A 16,641-nucleotide genomic window follows, 5' to 3' on the forward strand; every position below is an offset into this window, starting at 1 on the left:
AAATACATCCTTGATTCTCTAAAAGAAATCAATATGTATATTAAGCAACATCAGAGCCAATTTTCCTTGAATGTTCCCCTTTTGTATGTTATTTCTTTATACCTTTATATGTTTGTATATCACAGGTATCAAGAATGAACAACCTGCAGTTTCTGAACCTAGCTGAGATTTAATATTCTGAGATTCGGACAGCATCTCCTCTAATCTATTAAGACTTGCAGTCTAACTATTGATCATAACCTTTTAGAAGTTTGCTAGTAAGGATGAAAGATTTCAGAAATAAAGGTGTAAAGAGGACTGGACTTTTACTGACCTAAAAATTCAGAAGATAGCTTCTCAGTTCTCTTTTCCCTAGAGAAAACCCCCAACACTGCATGTACTCCTTTAGAAGCTTCAACAAAAAGGAACATAGGAAACTCAGAACAGTAAAGGAAAAAAGATAAAAGCAATCACAAATACTTAATCTTGGAACCCTGAACTTTGATTCAGGGAAGTAAAGAATTCAGAGTTCCGTATTTACCCTCTGGAAAAAAAAAATGTAAAAAACGAGAATTAAGTAAACATTTCTTAAGAAGTTCTGGCACACATACCCCATACATATTGGTTTTCTGATTCTCTGTAATTCTAAATGCTTTTTCCCTTAACAGTTTTATAAAATATCAATTTGTCTTTCAAGTTTACACTATTATATGATCTTTGAAAAATGCTTTCAAGGAACTTATCAAGTCAGCAAATAAGGAGGACCAGGCAAGCTGCAAAAGAGAAGATTTAGAAGAATCTAATAGAAGAAACAGTTTTTTTTTTTTTTTTAAGATTTTATTTATTTATTTATTTGACAGAGGGAGATCACAAGTAGGCAGAGAATCAGGCAGAGAGAGAGAGGAGGAAGCGGGCGCCCCGCTGAGCAGAGAGCCCGATGCGGGGCTTGATCCCAGGACTCTGGGATCATGACCTGAGCCGAAAGCAGAAGCTTTAACCCACTGAGCCACCGAGGCGTCCCAACAGTTTTTTGTTTTTTTTTTTAAGAAGTTTTTTCTGGGTACCCTTCAAACACTAGTTATAATGAGGGGCATAAAGAAAAACTCATCTGTTTCCCAAAAGTTGAAAATGAGATGGGGAGACAAAACTGACCAAGGGCAGATTAAGTCTTAAATGCCTTAACTAAAATAAAGAAAACTTTAAGCAGTATTGGTGGCCACATTGCCCTGCTAGCTCAGAGAATGAGATTCTGCAGAAGTATTAGTGGCCAGAGTAGTTTAACATCATAAGGTTTACTGCAATTTCCAAGAACAGGACCTCTTTTTTTTGCATTAAATGCCTGCAATTTCAGGGCTGTTTGTCAAATGTATTTTCAACCCTGCTGCTGGTAATTTGATGCTGTTCCAGAATACAAACTAGAATAAAACATCAATTTCACTCAAGTTTTGCAGTTTGCTATAAACTAAGAATTCAGATAGGTGTGTATTATGAACACCTAACATTTTACATGTATTTACAACATCTGAAGGCTACTGAAATGGGCTTTCACTATGATTATGTGAGTTCTAACCCAAGTTGGTAACACGTAAACACTGCCTACTGGGTATCTTCACTCAAATGTAAACCAGCACCTCAAAATCTGTATATTCGAGACAGACCTTACTACTTCATCAACATCTTGCTCATTCATTCACTGTCTGCTTAGCTGCCCAGAAACGTGGAAGATGCCTTTTCACTTTATACATTTGACTGTCAAATCCCGCCAAATGTAACCTCCATAATATCAATCTCCTATTCCCCATCCTCAAAGCTATGACCTTAATACAAGTCCCAGCTACTTTGCATACAGTACTGCTTTATGTCCAACTTTGTCCACCTCCAGTTTTCTACACCATCAACACAGTGATGTGATTATTCCATTACTTCTACTTAAAACCTTCAACTACACATCTACAGAACAACATGTTCTGGTTCTTTCTTGCCATTAAAGTCTCATTTCTCACCTTGTTCCTCTTTAGTTTCTATACAGCAGCAATATTTGTTTTCAATTCCCTGGAATGTTCCATGAACATATACAGCTTTCCTTACCGTAGTATCTCTCTGCTTAGTATGCTTATTGACCTAGAGAACACTGTCTTTTTAGATCTGGCTTAAGCACTCACCATTTTAGAACACTTTCCTGGCTTGGGGGTGCCTGGGTGGCACAGTTGGTTAAGCAGAGGATACTTGGTTTCTGATCAGGTTGTGAGATAGAACGCTGTGAGCGTGGAGTCTGCTGACATTTTCTCTCCCTCTCCCCCTCCCACTTGGGTTCTCTCTCTCTCTAAAGTAAATAAACTAAAGAAAGAAAAAGAACTTTTCTGGCTCTCCAAGGGAAGATTGACGTGTGTCTCATTATGCTGTATGCATGCATGTGTCCTATCACCTACATCTCTTTACTTCCCTCACTGGCACCCATTTCTAGCTACTATGGTCCTTGCATGTAGATGTTGTACCTTATTCGCCTTTATATAGCCACTGCCTGGCACACAGCACACAATCAAAAAATAGCAGTCAAATGAAGTAGTGTTTACTTATCTGTGTATTTTAATTGTCATTTCTCTTGTCTTACCAATTCACCAAGAGGATGATACTATTCTAAACAACAATATTCTGTCAAAGAGCAAATAGGGGACACATTTAGGGTACTAGGAGACACATCCGATCAATCCAAGAATGTGACAAGAACTATGTCTGAAACGACATATGACAAAAGCTGTTTATTTTTTTTTATTATTATTATTTTTTTATTTGACAGAGAGAGATCACAAGTAGGCAGAGAGGCAGGCAGAGAGAGGGGAAGGGAAGCAGGCTTCCTGCTGAGCAGAGAGCCCGATGTGGGACTCGATCCCAGGACCCTGAGATCATGACCTGAGCCGAAGGCAGCGGCTTAACCCACCGAGCCACCCAGGCGCCCCGACAAAAGCTGTTTAAAAATGTATCTTTCTGGAAGCCTCCAAAATACCCTTTGTTACATACTTCCTTAGGTCTACGTACAAGAACATCAACAGAACACCCATATGCCACTTTCTCAGTGTGAGCTGGTGCATTTAGATTCTTACTTCAGCAAAACATTTATTTCTAGGATAGATCATACTGACATGACCAATCAAAAAAACCTATAAACATCCCTCTCTTATGAACAAGATAATTAGGGGCACCTAGGGGGCTCAGTGGGTTAAGCCTCTGCCTTTGGCTCAGGTCATGATCTCAGGGTCCTGGGATTGAGCCCCGCAGTGGGCTCTCTACTCAACGGGGAGTCTGCTTCCTCTCTCTCTCTGCCTGCCTCTCTGCCTACTTGTGATCTCTCTCTCTGTGAAATAAATAAAATCTTAAAATAAAAACAAGATAATTCATCAGGTATAATAATTACATAATTTTCTTTTTCTTTTTTTTTTTTTTTGCCAAAGAAGAGGATAACCACTTGGTAATATATTTATTGACCTCCAGTTCACTATTCATAATCAGTTTTGTCTGCCCCAAGAGCAGAATTACAAAGAACAGTTTTTAGTTTTATTCAATCTTAAAATAAGCTATCTAAGCTCTCTTAACCATTTTAACTTAAAATATTTCTGGGTCCTTTCCTTCTTACTTACTTATTTATTTATTTATTTAAAGATTTTATTTATTTATTTGACAGAGAGACACAGTGAGAGAGGGAACACAAGCAGGGGCAGTGGTAATGGGAGAGGGAGAAGGAGGCTTCCCGCAGAGCAGGGAAACCAATGTGGGGCTCGATCCCAGTATCCTGGGATGATGACCTGAGCCAAAGGCAGATGCTTAACGACTGAGCCACCGACATAACCCTCTTTTTTTTTTTAAAGCTTTATTTGAGAGAGAGAGAGAGAGAGAGAGAGAATGCATATACAGGGGAAGGTGCAGAGGAGAGAGAGTTTCAAGCAGATTTTGCGACCTGAGACGAAACAAAGAGTCGCAATCCTATCTAACTGTGCCACTGTTAAAGTCCTTAAGACACTATTTCCTACCAGTAAAATTCTGAATTTCTTTTATGAGTTGACTGCTTCCTCTCCTTACTTGACTAAGAGAACAGAACGTATCATAGGTTCATGGTATAAACAGTAAGTAATCTTAAATAAACACCTTAAAATAGACATTTGCATTCGTATATATACCTAGGAGAATGAGGATCTAGCTTACTTTTATAGGCACCCAGGAAAGTAATTCTATAACCCATGTTCCACTTCTGCTTCCATTCCTCTGGTTCAGTTGGTAAGTTTTTTATTCCAGAGTAGCACTGTCCAATCAAGGTTTCTGTGATAAAAGTATTTTACCTGCACTGTGCAATCTGGTAGTCACTAGCCATATGACCCTAGTGGGTAATGGAAATGTGGTCAGTGTGACTAAAGAACTAAATTTTTAAGTTAATTAATTTTAAATAGCAACATGTGGTTAGCAGTCACCATTTTGGCCAGTGCAGTAGAGATCTGAGAATGCCACGGTCAACAAAAAAGCATAGCCTGATCTGTTTCCTATCAAACGGGGTTTGGGTTAGAACCATGCTGGGCTGTTTCCTCCCCTACCCAAAAGTCAGGCAATAGATCTAAAGGGACAAATACCCCGAAAGTCTGCAAAACTTTTTGGTAAAGTGCCAGATAGTATTTTAGGATTTGTGGGCCAGTAAGCCAAAAGTTCTCTGTTGCAACTATTCAACTCAGACACTGTAGCATAAAAGTAGCCATGGCCAATTTGTTAAGGAACATGTATGGTTGGCTATGTTCTGATGAAACTTTTATTTAAGAACACCGAAATTCAAATTTCATATAATTATTGTGTGCCATGAAATATTACTCTTAGATTTTTTTTCAACCATCAAAAAAAAGTTAAAAACTGTTCTTAGTTATCAGGTCATACCAAAACAGGCTGAGGGGCCAAACCTCCAGCTTGGTTTGCAAACTTCTAAGATACATGAAAAGTCAGTGAGCATATGAAGAGATACTCAACTCCATAGTCATAGAGGAAATGCTAGCTAAAACCATAGATCTCACTAGAATAGTAATATCAAAGGTTGATGAAGATATATAACGTGGCATTCTTATACAGTGCAGGTGAGAAAGTAAAATGATAAAAACAGCTGCTTAAGAAAACTGACAGTTTCTTGGGGCGCCTGGGTGGCTCAGTGGGTTGAGTTTCTGCCTTCGGCTCAGGTCACGATCCCCAGGTCCTACAATCTATCAAGCCCCACATCAGGCTCTCTGCTCAGCAGGGAGCCTGCTTCCCCCCCCCCACCTCCACCCCCCGCCCCCACCTCTCTGCCTATTTGTGATCTCTGTCAAATAAATAAATAAAATCTTAAAAAAAAGAAAAGAAAACCGACAGTTTCTTTAAAAAATGTTAAGTATACTGTGGTGCCGGGGTGGTTCAGTAGCTTAAGTATCCAATTCTTTTTTTTTTTTTTTGAAGATTTTATTTATTTATTTGACAGAGATCACAAGTAGGCAGAGAGGCAGGCACAGAGAGAGGGGGAAGCAGGCTCCCCGATGAGCAGAGAACCCGATGCAGGGCTTGAACCCAAGACTCTGGGACCATGACCTGAGCAGAAGGCAGAGGCTTTAACCCACTGAGCTACCCAGGCGCCCAAGTGTCCAATTCTTTTTTTTTTTTTTTAAGATTTTATTTATTTATTTGACACAGAGATCACAAGTAGGCAGAGAGGCAAGCAAAGAGAGAAGAAGGGAAGCAGGCTCCCCGCTGAGCAGAGAGCCCGATGGGGGGCTCGATCCTAGGACCCTGAGGGATCATGACCTGAGCCAAAAGCAGAGGCTTAACCCACTGAGCCACCCAGGTGACCCCCAAGTGTCCAACTCTTGATTTCAGCTCAGGTCATGATATCAGGGTTGTGAGATTGAGCCCCACATTGGGCTTGGTGTTGGGTGCTTGATTCTCTCTCCTTGTGCCCCTCCCCGGCCCTCATTAAACAAACAAACAAACAAACAGTTAAATATACCATAAGACCCAGCCATTCTTTTCCTAGGTACCTAACTCAAGAAAAATGGAAATTTCTGTCTACACAAAGACTTGCATTTGCATATTTACAGACCTTTTTCAGAGTGACTTAAAACTGGAAACAACCCAAGTATCCCTCAAAGGTATGATGGATATATAAAATGTGATACATGCATTCATACGATGGAATACTATTCAGTAATAAAAATAGCCAACTACTAATACTACCCTACAAACTGAATGAATCTCAGAATCACATGCTGAGTAAAAGAAAGAAAAAAACAAGAGTACACAATAAGTCTACTACATAAAATTCCAGGAAATGCAAACTAATTTATGGTAACAGAAAGCAGATCAGGTGCTGAGGGAAGGATAGATGGTAGAGTTAGGAGGAACTGTTTTGTATTTTGTTCATGGTGACGGAGTCACAGGTATGTGTTTGTTCAACTGTACATCTTAAATGGATGCAATTTACTGTGCACATAAAGATGACTTAAAGGAAAATCTGACTCCATTGGCATCAGTATTACACATAGCAATCTTTACGAATTGATATATTCACTTTTTTAAAAAAGCGCTATTTAAATTTGAGGAAGTGGGAAAGCAAGGGGTAGATGCAAAGTTAGTTTGAAGTCTCACACTATCACTTCTTATTGGAAATGTGCCCCTGGTACCTTGAGGGTACCGAAATCAAAGAGCTCTGAGGAAAGGTTTTAGGAATTCTGTGAACTTACACACCTTTCCTTTATAACACTCTGATCTCCCTGTTTGGAACATGGATTTTAAATTAGACTACAATGTAGAATTCCAAGAATTAGTAAGCAATCCTTATATTACAATAGGTTTTCATTTGTAATACCTTTGGGATAATGTCTTTATTTTAAATACAACTTGTTACTCAAGTTCAATTTATTTAAAAGCATTTCACTATAGATCTTTGGAAAGCTTAATAAAACTTGCTCATCTACAGCACAACATTATCAGTTCAAAACATTAATAAAGAAAACAAGGTCCCATTTCCCAGGAAGTTTTATCTATTCTTTCAAATTCTTGGGTATTCCTCAGACTAGTTTTTGACAAGACCTTACAAGGAGTCCTCAGATGGGTCAATGACAAGCTGATGATTCAAAAAAAAAAAAAAAAAAAAAAAAATCACCTACTAACACAAAACAAATAATATTCTAAATAATTTGTGGCTATACCTTGGGTAAAATTTGGATGAATTTTTTTTTTTTTCACCCAATTACAGGTACGTGAAATATACATCTGGCTTCCCAGATTCTTCTCAGAGAAAACTGTATGTTACAGCTTCGTATAGTCAAATTAATTTCATGCTTGACTTAGACAATGTCCTTTTGGAAGAGAGAAATAAAACACCAAAATCAGGAGTCAGTGGAGATGAATGAGGTTAAGAACCCAAGCCCTGAAATGACTTTTGCCTTTTGAAATAATATATGCTTTCAAAACTCTGCAAAGAATTCTAAAGAGAATTGAAAAATACACTTTAAAAAACACTGTTTTCCTTCTCTGGCCTTAAACACAACACTTTTAACTGTACAAGTGACTCAAGCTTTTTGGCAAATGTCTAGCATAACTCTCAATTTGGGGACTACATATTTCACGTATCATACCTTACCATACAAAGTACCAAAAAGATCAGTATTTGTGTCCCATGTAAGTTCATACACTTAAACATTAAAAAGGCCACTATAGCTATAAGATTACAACTTCCTGAAGTCGCGCAAGGGATATTTCATTCATGTTTGCAGAGGTATTTGTAAGAAAGCATTCTAACTGTTTTTCATCTAACTAATCTGTCTCTAAGATTTAAATCCAGGGACTTTTTTTTCTTTTTTTTAAGTGGGCTCCATGCTGGGCCTCAATGTGGAGCTTGAACTCACAATCAAGACCTCAGTTGAGCTGAGATCAAGAGTTGCATGCCTGGGGTGCCTGGGCAGCTCAGTGGATTAAGCCTCTGCCTTTGGCTCAGGTCATGATCTCAGGGTCCTGGGAGCCCCGCATCGGGCTCTGCTCAGCAGGGAGCCTGCTTCCCCCTTCTCTCTGCCTACTTGTGATCTCTGTCAAATAAATTAAGAAAAAAAAAAAAAAAAGTTGGATGCTTAACCAAGAGTCACCCATGCACCTATATCCATGGACTTTTAAATAAGAATAAATTTTTAGTATACTACCATCAACATCTAACTAATAATGTCAATTCCTTATCGCAAATGTTTTTCAATGCTTATGATGCCACTAAGAGACCTCTTTTACATATTATCTGCAGCTCAATTTGTGCAGTTACAGATAATCAGTTTCTCAAAAATACTCTGGGAGTTTAAAAAGTTGGGAGGGAGGTTAGAGGAAGGCATATTTAAGAGAGATGAAATGGAAATATTAGTATGAGCACAAGTGTTTTAGGAAAATTCAGGACAGTATTAAGTATGTATTAAGAACAGGGCAGTTTATTTGGGAGAGAATGGTAAGGGAGACAACTGGAAATTCCAGCCAGAATGCTCAAAGTGTAAAAGATTTAACAGATCACCTAATCTAAGCTCAAAGAGACTAGATGAGTTGCCCAATGAAATGGCATAAAAGGACTTAGCAGGATGCCTGGCTAACAGATGCTCAATAAAAGTTGGCATCTCCCTTTCTCCTCCCCCAACCAAGATCCCACACCAGTTAAGTTTGACAATAACTACCATCACAATCATTACCTAAAGCTTCCAACAGTTCTCCTTCCAGAGACACCAGGTCCTTTAATCAGACTATATCAAGGAAAATTCCCTGACTATGATCTCTTTAATACCTACCTTACAGAGTTGCGGTGAGCATTAAATGAGACCATGTAAAGTGGCAAGCAGCTGAAAGTCCAATAAATGTTAGCATAAAGTTTCCATCTCTGCCTTCTCTCAATTTCCATTTATGGTAGTAAGAGTGTGAGTGTGTATGTCTTTATGTGAGTGCGCATGAATGTTTATGAAGAGGTGAGGGCCAGGGATGCAAATCTGACATACTTTAGGACCCAGTTTTTGACAATTCTCTTCCTTTCCCCAGGATCTGTGCCCCTCTTCCATCTCATTCCACTGAGAATTCCCTGCTATAGTGAGTCACTATAAATGTGAGGCATGAACTCACATGTACAGGAATGGCGGGGGGGTGGGGAGCAATGGGAGTAATAATAGCTCCCTCATTCACTGACATGTTGAGAAAACCATGGTCTCATTATAAATTCACAACTCAATAACCCAGGCTTTTTATCACCCCAATTAAAGTGCATGGCCCCCGAAAATAAGACATCACATATTGTACTTCCTTCCATGTGTCTATATAGCACTAAGAAAGAGCATTAGCAGATGCTTAATAGTCTCTATTAATCAGTCTCAAGAATTCAATATTTAAAAACTCAATCTGCATGTAACTCTTCAGGAACACATACTATGATCCTGAACTACCCTTCCACATGGGTCAAAAGGGAAACACAAATTAATTTCTCAAAAAATGCAGCGAGCATTTTCATCTAGAAAGAAATGTTATCTTTAAATTTTAGTTCTAAAGTTCACGAATGACCTGAAACTGTAGGCAAATTTTTGTGCAGGTATGCTTTTCCTTCCTGGAGAGCACACAGCTTCCATCACATTCTAAGCGCGCACACACACACACACACACACACAAAACATCAAACTCCCCCCAAAAACTGTCTTCCCTGGCTTTGAAGTTCAAGCTCTCATGGATAGGACTTACTCAGCCTTACTTCTAAAAGTATACTAAAAAATGAAATGACAGCATAGTAGTTACCCTTAGGAGGAAGGATGGATGGGTAGTTATTGGGGGGGGGGGCATCAGAGGGACTTTTGAGGCACTGATTATATTATGGATTTGGATGCTAGCTACATAAGCGCTTGCTTTGTGAAAACTCATCAAGCTGAACACATGGTTTGTGTACCTGTCTGAAGGTATATTTCACTAAGAGATTAAAAAAAAAAAACAGTAACAAAGATGGGTCACTTATACAAAGCAGACATCATTATACAATGTAAAAAATAAATACTTCAAAATTATGTACTAGGAGAGATCATTGTGAAACCTCTCTGTGAAAGAGTCAACGAGGCACAGTGGCCCTCAGTCCAGCCACATCCAAGTAACTTACTGGGGCAGATTCACCATCCTCAGTCAAGCCCTGAGACTGACTGTAGCCCCAGCTGACAGCCTGACTGCATATGAAAGACCCTAAAGTGGAAAGACCCTAAACTAGAATGCATAGTCTAGGTAAGCCACTTCCTGATTCTGACTCTGAGAAATTCTGTGGGATTATGTATGTTTGGTGGTTAAGAAAAAGATGATGCAATTTCTAAACACTACCTTCCTTATATATATTGAAGTTAGCAAAGAAAAAGAAAGCTCAGTAATTGTACCTGAGACATTAGCTTATTGGTTTAAATTGGCAATATTTCCTTCTTGAAAGGCCTTCAAAACTCAACCAAGAGGGGCACGTGGGTGGCTCAGCTGGTTAAGTGTATGCTTTCAGCTCTGGCCCTGATCTCAGGGTCCTGGGATGGAGCTCCACCTCTCCGCTCCCTGCTCAGCAGGGAGTCCCCTTCTCCCTCTCCCTCTGCTCTCACCATTCACTGGTGCACACACACATTCTCATTCTCTCTCATAAAAATAATTAAAATCTTAAAACAAAAACAAAAACCTAGCCAAGAAAAAAGAAAATATAGCTGGTGATTATGAACACCAACTTCTGCATCAAATGGAATTTAGTTTCTCTGTAAGATACAGAATAGGGATCTTCTCAATGCTTCTTTCTCCTACCTCCATCTAAATTAGAGATTCCATTATAACATAATGTTTTATGTTTTACTGCATAAGTGTTTGAATGATATCACATGTATACTTCATTTTTCTGAAGGCTTTTCTCACAAGACAAAATGTACTAAAGTCAGAGTATTAAGTAAATATAAATATGTTCTTCCAAAATATAGACATTTAACTTATATAAACCCACAGAAGAGGAAGATGGGGCGAATGAGGGAGTATAGCTATTTCAGTATCATCCAACAAAAATGTAGCATGTTTTGAAATCAATGTATTAGTTCTTATATGTGCACTTTGGAAGCCTGCCCAAAGAGAGCAGCAGAAATTTAACATTTAGGCAGTCTGGCTCCTGTGTCTTTCTCAGCTCTGAATTCTTTGCAGTGCACAGTACAGCAAGCAAATGGCCTTGTACACATTAAGCATTATGATATCACTGAAAAATAGTTGCAAAACTTACTGAGTTTTTCCACTTAAAATTATTGAAAGTTGTACAGAACTCCCTTCTCAAAATGGACTACGCATAGCTCCAATCATTTCCTTACGTATTTTTGAAAGCTGAAAATACAACTATCAGTTTTACCATGATCAGGCTAAACTTTTGCACGCTTAAATTTTAACCTGCCAATTGTAAAGATTCTTCTATGTGATTCCCTAAAGTTACATCAATGGTCAATATTTAATTACTGTACCTTATATTAAAATAAAATATGACTATTTGAAAACAGTATCTTCTGTTGCTACAGACATAATGCAGAGCATAGTTAATAATACTTAAAGATTCCGTGTAAGGCCCAGCATAAAAACATAATAAATCTTGACAAAACCCCAGAACTATCCTCCATGTATATTATTATCTTATAATAATTATATAGTCAGTACACTTATATACTTAAAAATTAAGTAACATATATTATTATATATATTATATGCTCTCTTCTTTTCCTTCAAGATCCTGGACACCAGCTAGCACTGAACACCAGCTAGCACTTTTAAAGCTAACATCTGATTCTTCTTAATTTTTTTCATTACTATTGTACACTAAGAACTGTCTTCTCTTTGCAGTAACTAGCCAGTAACTGAAGATACTGAATCCTCACTAACTTCATCTAACTTTACATATTAAAAAAAAAGGGGGGGGGAAGGGGAGCAACTGAAGATAAATACAAACGAGTTTGATTTTTTTTAACAGTCAATGCTCTGTAATCACTGCCGGCATGGTGCGTGTTAGATAAGGTCATCTAGGAACAAGAGACCCACCGCTGAACTAAGTTGCATACAGCCACTCTTCTAAAGAGGTTTGACTATGACAATGACAGAGCTGAAAGAGCAAATGTTCTAATTCTCCCATTACTAACGTTTTGTAACACTTAACTCTTCCATAAAACACATATCAGAAGAAATGCTCAGTACTTCAGACCGAGAATCATATGACACTCACTTAGTGTCAGTAAAAAAAAAAACAAAAACCAAAAACAAAAACAAAACTGCTCACCCTGGTGGTTCAGAAAAGTACTAGACACAAAAATGACTCAACTGTTTAGTAATACATATGAAACTTTCAAATAATCACTGTCTCGAATCTGTTAACAGACTCCTTTTTAAACTTCATGTTCCAGTAGTATTATGAGAAAAGTATCACCCCTCAACCGACTTCAGATTTGTCTTTAATCCTTTTATTTACTCATTCCATACTGGGGAGAGAACATCGTCTTGGGAAGCTTTTCTGTTACAGTGAAGCACCAGGGAAAAATCTGTAAGTTTCAAATACTAAAACTAATTTAGTGGTCTAACAAAGAAAAGCAACATGCCCCATTCTATCTAAAGAGAAAAAAATTCCCTCACAAATTCACTCTCTTGCAATAAAGGCTGCTAATTCAAAATACACACTACAGCTCTTAAAAGTAAGATAAAACACTGGCTGCCATACTCCTCTTTTTTCAAAAAGTTAGTAAATTCCTAACTTTGGTAGATTTTTACTCTTGGGTAGGTGGGAGAAAAATATCACCTTATTAAAAATACAGTAGACCCTCCTTTGACCCAAAAGTGCTACGAAGATTAATTACTTTGATGAGGCTTGACTTTTCTCTTGTGAGAAATGACAGCCTTTTGGGTTCAAGGTATGGGAGAGACCACATTCAGAGACAGTCCTTAAAGGACACAGAACAAATGTATATTCAGAAAGGTAAACGGACATCCTTTGCTTTCCAAACCATCAGTCAGAAAGATTATCCATTCAAACCATATTTTGGAATGCTCATGGATGCTATTTTTTCCCCAGTAGAAAAGACTAGGCCCAGAGTCAAAATGCTTTTGGTCCCCTTAGTTTTATCTTCTGTAAATTTCATATCATTTTGCGCTTTGGTTTGCCTTTAAAAAGAGAAATAATTCTTATCTACTTACTCTTTGAGGATGGAAGAATTTTTTTCTAATCACATAAAATCCTTCATGTTTCTTAGAAATGGCTGCTATAAAACTCAAGGTGCTACACTATTACTACTAGTATCACCTTGTATCAAGTTTTACTGCTATTTCTGAATTAGGCCATGATACTGGCTTTAAAACACAAATCTTGGGGTCTTCCACCTGCAGTTAAATTTTTTATAATTCTGTCCTGATAACTTGTCCCTCATACTCCAAAGATATACTCCACTGATCTCTGGCCTGAAAATTAGTGCCTTCTTTCCCAGTTAAACAACTGACAGAAGTCACAACACTCTAGCTTCTTGTACACATATCAGGAATAAGATCATTCTTTTTACTTGAGAAATGATACTATATAGTATGCAAAATAAGGTGACACTTCTTAAGCTCTCTATACTTCCCACAATACAAAATCTGTGCAGTTACCTAGAAAATCTGAAAGCTTCTGACAACAGATTAATATCACTGTCATAAAAATAATCCGTCTACAGCACAGGGAGGGAAAACTTTATCGAGTTTGCAAGAAATAACCCTGCACTCCTTCAGCTACTACTAGGTCTGGTGTGGGCTGTCCCTTCGTAGGGCCCGTGCCATGTCTTTGAAGAAAAGTGGCTTGGGCCCAAAGAACGCCTGGGGCAGCTCCTGAGCAGGATCAAGACCCTCCAGAGCGACGTCCGCACCCAACACTGAATCTCTCATTTCAGACACACCCCCCTCCACCCCGCGTTTCACAGGAGGTGTGGGCACTCAACTCCTTCACTGTGGATAGGGGGATAGGAGGGAGGGCGGGCCCAGGCCTGAGCACCCATTTTGGAGGACTGGGGAGCTCGGCCCCATAGGCTGTGTGATTGGAGTGTGGGAGTGAAGGGCGCATCCGTGGGAGGGGGGAGGAGGCTAGTTGGGGGGGGGGTCCTCTTGTATTCGGGGGCGTGAAGAGGAAGGCGGCGGGAAATACTCGGGAGAGCGAGGTTTACCAGTGCGAGGTTTTCTTTTTGTTATTTGTGTAGAGCTGGAGGGTGTAATGGAGAAGACCCCTCAGGACAGAGCCGACAAGGGGGTCTCCCTCCCTTCCCCGTCTTGGGGGGCAAGAGGACTTGCGGAAGGCCTCCTTCCAGCGGAAAGACAGTGACTGATAAGCGATATAAGCTGTGCGCGCCGGGGCACGGATTCCTGCACCTCCAGCCCCGCGCGAGAGGCGTGGGACCGGGTGGGAGGGGATGGAGGAGGCCCCCGGCCCGGGAGGCGGGAAAGGCCCCGGAGCTCCGGGACGGGCGGCGGCTCCGGAGCCCCGAGTGGCGGTGGCGCGGGCCTGGCGAGCCCCGAGCCGGCTCGAGCCCTTTGGGCCGCGTGCTCCCCCCACTCCCCACTCTCCGCGGCCGCCGCCTCCCCCCCGCGGCTCCTCTCACCTGCACATGATCCGCCATTTTGCTCCATTCATGCTCCTCTCCGGCCCCCCCTCCCCCCCAGCGCGCACCTCGGCCGGGGCCGCTGCCGCCGCCGCCGCCGTCGCCGCTGCGCCTGCGCGCTGGGGGCTCGTCGCGCTACGCTCGCGGCGTAGTGCTGCTCGGCTGCGCAGGCCCCGACGGTCGGGGCCGCGGTTGGAGAATGCGCAGCGCCGTTGGGACGGCGTAAAGGCGCGGGCAACGTCAGCGGCCCGGAGACGCGGGGGGTGGGAAGAAGGAGCGGGCCGGGGAAGCGCGAAGGGAGGGGGAGCCGGGGGAACAAAGCTTTGTTTACATGGTTTTTAAAGGGGCCGCGCTGGCTCCGGCGGGCGGGCGGGCGGGCGCTGGAGCGGGAGTTGGGGCTGCTTGCTGCTTGTCGGCTTGGTGAGGGCTCCGGGAGGGGGGCCGGGACCTGTGCCCGCCCAGAACCCAGCGCCTGGTGGATTCCTCTCTTCCCGAGTGTCCTCTTTTCGACTTGTCCCTGGATGCCCCTCGCATCCCCACCGTGCCACTGCTATTACATCACACCCCCGAGGGGTCTTCCCTGCGCCAGCATCCGATACCCCCCCCCCCTAGGGTGTCTGCATTATTCTTTACTTTCAAGTGAACGGCCGACTTCAACCGAATTTATTTTTGTCTTTCTAGCTTTCTGCTCCAGGGGATAAGGGCCATTGCTCTCTGATCCTGCGTTTTACCAGCAACCCGAATAGTGATCTTCCTGTTTTCATGTCTGTTCTTTTCTCCTCCAGAAACATTCATGGGAAGAGCCGCCAAATAGTGGTGACAATGGAAACACTCAGAAGGCACAGTTCCAATCTTCACAAATAGATTATTATCTTAATAATCTAGATAATATCTTAATAATAGGCTGCCTCCTGAGAGGGGTCAGTTCCTGGGAAAAGTGGTGGTGGTGAGGTGAGATAAAGGGGCTTTAGGACCCCTGGGCTCAGTCTGACTGGGATAGTCAACCCCCTGGGTCAGATCAGGTCAGTCCCTGCCCGCTGAGGCCAGTTCCCATCTTTTCCACTAGTAATTATCGGTGTTCGATAATGCTGGGTTTTGTTTTCCATTGGATTTCACTCTTGCTTCCAGTCAGGGCCCCCAGATTAAATTTTTGCTGGATTCTGAGATTACTGGTTTGAAGTTTATATTGACTGGGGGCTACCACCTGCAGTGGAAATGAAGGGGGTAGTGAATCATTTCCTGTTGTGGATAGAGTGGACTGGTGTTCAGCATTCGTTTTCAACCTGGGTCCTCCTAGCGTTTCCTTCTGGTTTGCAGAGGTAGGACACTTAAAAACTACATTACCCACACTTCCTTGCAGCTAGGGTTCTGTATGCAAGATTGCCTCTGCCAATTAGGTTTACTGGGAGGAGATTTTTGGAGGCAGAAGTGAAACAGAAGCTTTTGACTGTTGCTTCTGGCAAACCGAACCCCTGGAATGTTGTGTTGTGCGGTGTTTTGTTTTCCCAACAACCTTCCAGTGTTCAATCATAAGCTCCCTGAATGTACTGAGCCGGGATGGTGGGTCAGGGGCTTCCTGACCTGGGCATAGCAGCTGCAGTGGTATATTCTTGGAGTCACAATTGCAGTGGTAGTCTTCCAATTCCTTTTTTGCCTGATTGGGTGGGAGTAACAGCTCTCTGGTCCAGGCCCCGGTCTACACCCCCACCAGTCCTTCTCCTCACACTTGGTTCTCCCTCCATCCTCCCTTTATCAGTAAACAGTACCACCTTTTACCCAGTTGCTCAGCTAAAAATCCAAGAGTTATCTTTATTCCTAGCATCTCAGCAGTCCTTTATATGCAATCCACTTGCAAGCCCCATTTAATCTGTATTTAATACATACACGAATCTGGCCACTTCATTTCTACTGCTAGTTAACACCCTGGTCAAGCTACATCACATTTGGGGGGTGGGGGTCTGGTAGTTTCCCTAACTAGTTTTCCTAACTAGTTTCCCTGCTTCCTGTCTTGTCCTGT

General features: G+C 41.4%; 1 protein-coding gene across 2 annotated transcripts in view; it reads right to left on the reverse strand.

Annotated features, from left to right (window-relative positions):
- LOC111153444 (exportin 7) overlaps positions 1 to 14,673 on the reverse strand; it is a 90,333-nt gene extending 75,660 nt beyond the window's left edge. For both annotated transcript variants that reach the window (XM_022512488.1, XM_022512475.1), the window contains exon 1: positions 14,625 to 14,673. In XM_022512488.1, coding sequence (XP_022368196.1) covers positions 14,625 to 14,642 — 18 coding nt within the window. In that variant the 5' untranslated portion in view covers positions 14,643 to 14,673. The remainder of the gene's footprint in view (positions 1 to 14,624) is intronic.
- Positions 14,674 to 16,641: the final 1,968 nt, after the last annotated feature.

Source organism: Enhydra lutris, unplaced genomic scaffold, assembly GCF_002288905.1.
Source record: "Enhydra lutris kenyoni isolate GAN:26980312 unplaced genomic scaffold, ASM228890v2 scaffoldscaffold3, whole genome shotgun sequence".
Taxonomy (NCBI): domain Eukaryota; kingdom Metazoa; phylum Chordata; class Mammalia; order Carnivora; family Mustelidae; genus Enhydra; species Enhydra lutris.